Genomic DNA, 9,119 nt, shown 5'->3' on the forward strand with positions numbered 1-9,119 from the left:
AATAACAAACTTGTGATCGCGATGAGGTTGTACGAGGAGTTGAGAGAGATAGTGAAGATTCAGAAGTTCAGAAGATTAGTATCGTATACTGGGTTCTACTGCTTCGCTACGCTCATAAGCTACGCTTACGTCAGCAATACAACAAGAGCTGGTTACTCTAGAGCCGATCAATTCTACGCGTCCTACCCCGCTGGTACCGAGCTTTTAACGGACACTACCAAGGTATTTTCTTTTGCATAATGCAATCAATTTGAAATTGGAGAATTTTATTTTTACCGAAAGTGCGATTTTGGTGTTTGAATTTTGTTTCAGTTGTACAAAGCTGCACTTGGAAACTGCTTCGAAGCTGAGGACTGGGGTCCGTTTGAGTTCTGCATCATGGCCAAACATTTCGACCGTCAAGGGAAGTCGCCATATGCTTATCATGCGGTATGATGCATACATGAATGCCTATTGTGCCAAAGTGCTTTAACTTTTGCATCAATGCTGCTGCAAGGAAGAATCTTTGTGAATTGGGGATTTGCTTTTTTAAATAAATGTTGGGAGAAACTATTGGATAGGATTGTTCTTCCCCTTTGTGAGTGGTGGACAGTGGAATGATTTCTGATTTGTGAGTGACATATAGTGGTCTTCTAGTGGAATGATTTCTTATTTGTGAGTGACATATAGTGGTCTTCTCTTGAATGATAGGGAGGTCTGTGATAGGAAATTGTTTGAAAAATTGCATAAAAACTTGCTTCTGATATATGATAATTTCTGCATGTGAGAATATTAGAAGATCCTGAAGTTTTTACCTGTTATAGGTTAGGGGCAAGGCTTTAAAAATGATATTTGATAACAGTTTTGACTGCAACATCAAGGTTTTGGGAGTATTTGTGACCGCAGTTTCAATTTGCAATAGAACTATGACTGCAATTAAAACCTTGGTTAGGACAAATCTGGTTTCCAGAAAGGGAGGATGATAGACACAATATCCTTGTATTTCTCATATCAAAGTATTAATGCCCAGGATTATGACTTTCTCAGTCAAAGTAGACTGACCTTCATTTGGCCGGAGGAGTTTTTCTCCATGTTCTCTTGTATAATCAAGCAGTAACAGATATGGGCGAACTGATACAGATATTTTTCATAATTGCTCTTCCTGAAAGCTATGACCAATTAATTTATCAAACCTCAATAGAATACTGTTATTTTATTTTTTTTGGATAAAACCTAACAGCATAAAATTTCAACCATGCTTCTGTGTTTGTTTAATTTTGTTACATTGTTCCATTTCTATTGGATCTATACAGTGTTTATGTAATTAACAAATGACGTGTTTGGCTTCTTACAGCAATACATGGCACACCTCCTTTCTCTTGGACAACTTGATGGAAGTGGTTGATTGGAGTGATTAACATATAAACTATGAAGTATGACAGAATAGAAACTTTTGCAATATCTGAAGATGCGTAAAGTCAAACGAGAAAGCATGAGGTTTCAGTACTTATTGAGATTTGAACTCCCTGTGTATTCTACATCCTTGCACTTAGGAATAAGGAAAAAAATATGTGGACCATTTACTTTCTTTTGTGTAGGGTAACAACATTACTCTTTCCCTCATTATTTTTGCATTGTTCTTCACTGATTATAATTTCTTTTTCTCATATAATAAAAGGATCTAAACAAAACAGAATCAAATTATTAGTATCAGATGTTATAGTTCCAATGGATTATCACCATTCTAGTTGAGGTGTGGTTGAGCACTCTCCTCAAAGACTCATTTGCGGTATGTTGCGGAAACCCTTCTAGGTACAACAAAAGTTTCTTGAGTGATATGTCGAGTATCATAGAACTAGCAACAACACAAGAAAAATAACACATGATAAGAGAAGAGTAAGTGTGAAGATGTGCTTTTAGAGGAGAGGAGAGACATGGATTTATGGAATAAGCAAGCTTGACCTACAAGGCCACACACTAGCATATAAAGGGTGTGCAAGGCAAGAAGAGGGGTAATGTTAATCAAGGTAACGGTCAACATTGTCCAATGTTAACATGCAACTTGTAACAGTCGGACGTGGATCGCACATCGGGATGGGAGAGAGGGAATCAACAAGAGTTTGAACTCAAACTTGCACAATAAGTCCGAAGAGATCCAAACTCATCAAATTCGTTCGTGTTATAGTCCTTGTTACCCACTTTGAAGGTACAAGGATTGTGTTCGTTTAAGTTATACTTGTAATGTAGATTGATCCTTATATTTTAAATGCTTGATAAAAATACGCACTGATACGTACATAATTGATTGTTAAATTGTTACACTTGATCTACAAGTAGGCGAAAAACTGAATCAGTCTTTAAGTTAATAGAGTTCAAAAAAAAATTAAAAACAAAAAGCCAGTGTATTGCGTTTCCATTTACCTGTTAATTCTTAAAATGTTGGGGAAAGGATTTGGCTTGGAAAGTGGATAGTACAATAGTTGGTTTTTATTTTTAGAATATTCTGACTTTCTACTCTTCATAATTTGGTTGAGGAACAAAAGCTAATATCTTTTCGAGACAAAATGCCATCAAATGTTGATGCTTTGTTTCTAAATATCCATGACAACCATGAGTGCTTCTAAAAGTACTGGTCAATTATGCTGCTATCTTTCACCAAAGTTACTTTTGAATTGGAAAACAATGCGTGAAGAAGACTACTTGAGAACTGCTACTTTTTTAATTCCATTGCAGCCCCACCCAAGCTCTGCACTTTGATGAACCTCACAAACTTATGTTCTAGATGCAGATATTGAGTAGTGTCTTAATTCACTTGCAGTATTCGTTGAAAAAAAAGATTTGCTGAGAATTTTTGCAGTGTGCAATTGCGCCCTGGATTCAATTTTGTAACTATGAATTTTCTGTGTCCCTATGAATTTGGCCATATGGGTTTTTCTTTGCCACTTGCATATACTTATCTAGAAATTCCCTGCCTTTTGAAACTGATCCTTCATCAACAACTTGTGTAAAGGTTGCATATGTTTAGGGAACCGGATTTCAGATGCTATAAACGTCTATAATAGATCGCAACTCAAGTTACATAAATCCTTTTATGGTGAAATCAATTTCGTTTGAAAGCTTACTGATCAAAATTAGAAAATTTGTATTCTTTGTATAATAATTAGAAAGTCCTCCAACTTGGTTTTTTTGTTCGGACTAGGAATAACAATGCATGTGTTACATATAAAGTGAGTTTTATATGCAAGTGAGCGGTGCGGTGACTCACCGCTTTAACCGGTTCGTTGCCTATAAATAAAACCTATTGTAATCAAAGAATTTTAAAATCAGCAATAATACACACATTCTCTTACCTCTATATTCTTACCTTCTATATTTTGTTTCTCTTCTCTGTTCGGAAATCCCGATTGGGTTTCCCCTTCAGCTCTTATCTTCGGTGGCCTTAGCAAATGAATCCTAGATCTCGTTCTTCTTCTATCAATTGGTATCAGCTTGCTCTTCTGGAGGACTTGTGACTATGGCCGATGCTACACGTTTTGCTCAAGCCATGAAAGACATGGAAGAACGTTTGTCAACACGCATGGATTCTCGGTTTATTGAATTAGGTACGTGTTTGAAAGAAACCATCCAAGATTTGGTGAAACAAAGTATTGATGCCAAAAGATTCAATATGTCACCAGAGTCAGGAAGTCATTCTTCTTCATACGTTTGCGGTACCCGCTTGGCCAGAATCGACTTTCCTAGATTTAATGGAGACAATGTCATTCCTTGGATCCATCAATGCGACAATTACTTCTTGATTGATAATACCCTAGATGAAATTAAAGTGAAATTGACTATTGTTCATTTGGAAGGTAAAACTTTGCAGTGGCACACGACTTTAACCAAGACTTTTCCCATTCTTCTTTATTGTCGTGGTCTGATTTTACTAAACGATTGATCGAGCAATTTGGCAATATATGTGATGATCCTATGGCATAACTCATGAGAGTGTAACAAAGGCATTTTGTGACTGAGTATCATGAAGAATTTGATTTAGTTATTACAAGATTGAATCTTTCCGATACTTATGTTTTAAGTTGTTTTCTTGGTGGTCTCAAGAAAGATGTACAAATGATTGTCAGAATGTTTCAGCCTCCAACTGTAAGTCGGGCTTTTGCCCTTGCAAGGATGTATGAGGTTGTTAATCCTAACTTTAATTCTAACAAGAATCAAAGAGGAGTATTGGGTCCTGCATCGACGCCTCAAATGGGGTCTCAACCAAATTCACATACCAAGCCCAAATTTCAAAGAAACCTTACACCGCCATACATGTCAGGGAGGAGAGCGAAAGGACTATGCTATTTTTGTGATGAACCTTATTCCATGGTGACATTACCGTTGAGGACATTATCGATGAGGAGAGGGAGCCAACACAGTAGGCTGAACCACAAATTTCTGTTAATGCTTTAACGGGGGTAAGGATTTTGAACCATGAGAATTATGAGATATTATCAGAAAAAACCAACGCACATTTTGATTGACAGTGGTAGTACCCATAATTTCTTGGATGTTCAAGTTGTTAAAAACTATGGGTGTACAATTGAACAAATGCAGCCTTTGAATGTTGTGGTGGTGGATGGATCTAAAATCTCAATTTATTCTATGGTCAAGAATTTCAAGTGGACTATTCAACATACAACTTTTACAGCATATATGTTGTTACTCCCCTTGGGGTGTTGCGACTTGGTATTAGGCATAGAATGGCTCATACAACTAAGCGATATCATCTGGAACTTTAATAAACTTACTATGGATTTTAAAGTCCACGGAAGGAGACATGTGTTAAGAGGAGCGACAACAAATAAGGTCAAAATTGTTAAACAACATCAGTTTTGTAAAACATTAGTCGATGAAGTGCACCTCTTGTTGATGCAAGTAGGGGATGAAACGGGAACTTTATTACAGTCTTTAACAACCCATGCCCACGCCCATGTGGTCCACTCAAGATTACCTCTTGAAATAGAAGAGTTACTGGATGAGTTTCAAGATGTGTTTCAAGAACTCACTCACTTACCTCCATTCAGAACAGGACATGATCACCAAATAACCTCCAGTCAAGGCGTAGACCCGTTAAATAGGAGAGCATATAGGTATGCTAAAAATCAAAAAGACATTATTGACAAGCTTATACAGGAATATTTGAAGTCTGGAATCATTCAAAACAGCAGTAGCCCCTGTGCGAGTCCAGTAGTTCTGGTGGGAAAGAAAGATAGATCATGGCGGTTATGCGTGGACTACAGGGAGTTAAATAAGGGTACAGTGAAAAACAAGTTTCTTATTCCCTTAGTTGATGATTTGTTAGATGAACTTAAAGGCTCCACAATCTTTTCGAAAATTGACTTGAGGGTACAATCAAGTCAGAATGGACCCTACAGATATATGGAAAACAGCATTCAGAACACACTCAAGACATTATGAATACTTGTTAATGCCCTTCAGCCTCACGAATGCACCTTCTACTTTTTAGGGACTCATGAACACAATATTTCAACAATTTTTGAGGAAACTTTTATTGGTTTTCTTCGATCATATTCTCATTTATAGTAAGAATTTGAAGGAACATCTCCAACAACTGCGACAAGTCCTGGTAACCCTTAGACTCAATTCTTTATTTGCTAAAAGATCTAAGTGTTATTTTGCAGTGGATAGTGTGGAATACTTGGGACATATCATATCGGGGAAAGATGTTTCTACTGATCCTAATAAAATTGCAGTCATTGTCAACTGGCCTTTACCTCATACCCTAAAGCAGTTGAGGGGTTTTTGGGGCTAGCTGGTTATTATAGGCGATTTGTTAAAGGCTATGGAGTCATCACTAAACCCTTAACTGATATGTTAAGAGACAATTTTACATGAACTGACATAGTTGTACAAGCTTTTAACAAGCTGAAAACATTAATGAGTAGCACACCAGTTCTGACACTTCCAAACTTCTCACAAAAATTTGTTATCAAGGTAAATGCTTCTGGATACGGAATTGGGGCAGTTTTACTGCATGAAAGTCATATTATTGCTTATATTAGCAAAGCTTTTAATAAGCAACAACAGTCTTATTCAACTTATGAAAAAGAATTATTGGGAGTAGTCTTTGCGGTACAGAGGTGGAGGCATTACCTATTAAATAGGCATTTTATTATCAAAACATATCATTGCAGCCTAAAATACATCCTAGACCAGAGATGCACAACTAATTTTCAGCAAAAATGGTTAGTGAAATTGATGGAATTTGACTTCTCAATAAAGTACAAAAAAGGGCAAGACAATGTTGTAGTTGATACCCTTTCTAGACTGGATAATGTGAAAGCCTTATTACTCTTCAATTAGAGTCACATTCGAGAGTTAATGCAACAATAAAGAGAGTTAAAGCAGTTGTTTCCTGGAAAAGGTTGAATGGAGATATAAAACATTTTATACAACGTTGCACAACATGCCAACAAAATAAAAGTGATATAGTTGTGAGTCCAAGTTTATTACAGCCTTTGCCCATTCCTGGAAATATTTGGCAGCATATTACTATGGATTTCATTGAAGGATTGCCTAATTCCTATGGCAAACAAGTGATTTTTGTGGTTATGGACAAAATGAGCAAGGTCGCTCACTTTATGACTTTATCTCATCCTTACTCAGCAAAAGAAGTAGCACAATCTTTTTTAGAAAATGTGTTTAAATTGCATGGGTTCCCAAATACTATAACTAGTGACAGAGATTCTGTTTTTGTGAGCCAATTTTGGCAAGAACTGATGGTGGTGCAAGGGGTTAAGATCCAGTTGTCTACAAGTTACCATCCACAAACTGATGGACAGATGGAAGTAATGAATCGTTGTCTTGGGACTTATTTGAGGTGTATGTGTGCTAAATCACCAAAAAATTGGGTGAAATGGCTACCCCTGGCTGAGTGGTGGTATAATACAACATATCATACTGCTACTAAGGCTACACCATACGAGATTATGTATGGACAACTCCCCCTATACATTTGCCATATTTGCCTGGGGAATCTAATATTGAACTGTTGGACAAAAGTCTTGCAAAAAGGGAGGAAATGCTAAAAGTAATCAAATTCCATTTGAAAAGGGCACAAGAAAGAATGAAGCAAGTGGCTGATAGGCACATATCTGAAAGGAAATATGAGATTGGTGATAAAGTTTATGTGAAGTTGCAGTCCTACAGACAAATCTCAGTGAGTTTTAGGCCTAATGCCAAACTAAGCCCCAAATATTTTGGGTCTTATCGAATTCTGGACAAGGTGGGATAAGTTGCCTACAAATTAGAACTTTCTGTAAACTCAAAAATTCATAATGTGTTCCACGTATCTCAACTAAAAAAGTATGTGGGAAATACAATAGTTTCTACTGAGTTGCCTTATCAAGCTAAGGAAAGGTTGTAGGAGAAATAGCCCGAAGCCATATTGGATAGTTTGACTATAAAAAGAAGGGGAATGGCAGCCACCAAAGTGCTTGTGAAATGGAAGAATGACTTTCCAGAAGATGCTACATGGGAGTTTTACTATGAATTCAAAAGAAAATACCCTTCATTTCATTCTTGAGGACAAGAATGTATTCATGGGAGGGGTATTGTTACATATAAAGTGAATTTTATATGTAAGTGAGCAGTGCGGTGACTCACCGCTTTCACCGCTTCGTTGCCTATAAATAAAACCTATTATAATCAAAGAATTTTAAAATCAGCAATAATACACACATTCTCTTACCTCTATATTCTTCCCTTCTATATTTTGTTTCTCTTCTCTGTTCGGAAATCCCGATTGAATTTCCCCTTCAGCTCTTATCTTCGGTGGCCTTAGCAAAGGAATCCTAGATCCCGTTCTTCTTCTGTCAGCATGTCAGCCTATTATTGAAATAATGGGAGAAGGTGGGGAATTCAGCCCGTTTATGCTTGTTTTGCATAATCCACCAATGTGCCCAGGCAAAGATGGTGGGTTTGCTTGCCAACTTGTTTAATTAATTATTTTGTTTATTTTATGTATTTGTAACTTATAACATAGTATTAGCATTTTATTGAAACGAAGAGGAATAAATGATTGATTTGATTTATGTTGTGTTCTTGGAGAATTTAAAACTAAGTTATAAACTTGTACTGTCATTTGGCCGCTTATTAGACTGAATTAAAGACTTATATACTATTATTATTTTGTGGCTTAATTACTTTGTTTTGTTTTGAAACTTTGTTGAGAATTTTTAATTGTAATATATATTAAGGTCTCTTTTGAACTCATCTATCATAGCAAAATCTTTGAGAATTTTTAATTGTGATATGTATTAAGGTCTCATTCGAACTCATCCATCATAGCAAAATCCTTTGAAAAATGGCGGACCAACCATACAATCCCAAGTCAAGCATGCTAGGTTGGCCCTTCACTACTTTATTGCAAAAATGATCTTTAAAAGGATAAAAAGGCGTGAACATATTATCAACAATCTTCTTCACCATGATTGGTTCTGTACTGGCCAGACCTCGAACCTCGGCTAAAGAAGAGGTCGACATCAGACGTTGACATCGGACCTCGGTGATCTGATAGTAATAATGGGCCACGTAAGTTGGGCCCCACAAATAGTATGAGTTAACATGAGTTAACGCCCAGATATAAGAAAGACCTAAATCACTAGAGGATCATGCATGGGGTGTGTATAGTACATTCGGGTACGACACAAGCAAGTGTTTCCTAGAGGCACTAAGGCCCGTAAGGGTTAGGGTTACTAGGGAAAGACTGCATGCATGACACATGAATAATTAAGGCACCACAGAGCAGATGACGTCGCAGCGCTGGTACATGAATTGGTGCCTTGGCGGCCATACTGTTAGAGTTATTGCACTCCAGAAGAGGCAAGTCTTGTGTTGCGGTTGCGCTAAGCTTGTGCAACACGTCACAAGATGCCTCACCAGAAACCCTAATTCCACTTAAGGAAAGATCCTTGTGGGACAGGGAAGTTGACCTAATCACAACCTATATAAAGGGTGGTAAGAACCCTAGAAAGGTACGCCGTTTCTAAGACTGAAATTGCTTTACATACTTATTGTTTCTAGCCCAGTACTGACTTGATCGTCAGAGTGCAATCAATAGGTGAGGCCCTCTTTGTTTC

The 9,119-nt window shown here is 37.1% G+C and overlaps 2 protein-coding genes across 2 annotated transcripts; both read left to right on the forward strand.

Moving 5' to 3' along the window:
* The first annotated feature begins 6 nt into the window (after positions 1 to 6).
* Positions 7 to 1,633, forward strand: LOC137813702 (uncharacterized). The gene is made up of 3 exons (XM_068616085.1): positions 7 to 222; positions 313 to 429; positions 1,334 to 1,633. The coding sequence occupies exons 1-3, from the start codon at positions 22 to 24 to the stop codon at positions 1,382 to 1,384; spliced, it is 369 nt and encodes a 122-aa protein (XP_068472186.1). The 5' UTR covers positions 7 to 21; the 3' UTR covers positions 1,385 to 1,633.
* Positions 1,634 to 3,493: 1,860 nt separating this feature from the next.
* LOC137815621 (uncharacterized) lies at positions 3,494 to 7,273 on the forward strand. Its single transcript, XM_068618733.1, has 6 exons — positions 3,494 to 3,830; positions 4,898 to 5,374; positions 5,661 to 5,777; positions 5,885 to 6,111; positions 6,525 to 6,861; positions 6,951 to 7,273. The coding sequence occupies exons 1-6, from the start codon at positions 3,494 to 3,496 to the stop codon at positions 7,271 to 7,273; spliced, it is 1,818 nt and encodes a 605-aa protein (XP_068474834.1).
* The last annotated feature ends 1,846 nt before the right edge of the window (positions 7,274 to 9,119 follow it).

This window comes from Phaseolus vulgaris, chromosome 1 (assembly GCF_000499845.2).
Source record: "Phaseolus vulgaris cultivar G19833 chromosome 1, P. vulgaris v2.0, whole genome shotgun sequence".
Classification (NCBI taxonomy): domain Eukaryota; kingdom Viridiplantae; phylum Streptophyta; class Magnoliopsida; order Fabales; family Fabaceae; genus Phaseolus; species Phaseolus vulgaris.

Coding starts and splice junctions, on each gene's coding strand:
- LOC137815621 (XM_068618733.1), top strand. CDS start 3,494: ATGGCCGATGCTACACGTTTTGCTCAAGCCATGAAAGACATGGAAGAA. Junction 3,831..4,897: donor GACTATTGTTCATTTGGAAG/GTAAAACTTTGC, acceptor TGATGCAAGTAG/GGGATGAAACGGGAACTTTA. Junction 5,778..5,884: donor TACCCTAAAGCAGTTGAGGG/GTTTTTGGGGCT, acceptor GAACTGACATAG/TTGTACAAGCTTTTAACAAG.
- LOC137813702 (XM_068616085.1), top strand. CDS start 22: ATGAGGTTGTACGAGGAGTTGAGAGAGATAGTGAAGATTCAGAAGTTC. Junction 223..312: donor TTTTAACGGACACTACCAAG/GTATTTTCTTTT, acceptor ATTTTGTTTCAG/TTGTACAAAGCTGCACTTGG. Junction 430..1,333: donor CGCCATATGCTTATCATGCG/GTATGATGCATA, acceptor GGCTTCTTACAG/CAATACATGGCACACCTCCT.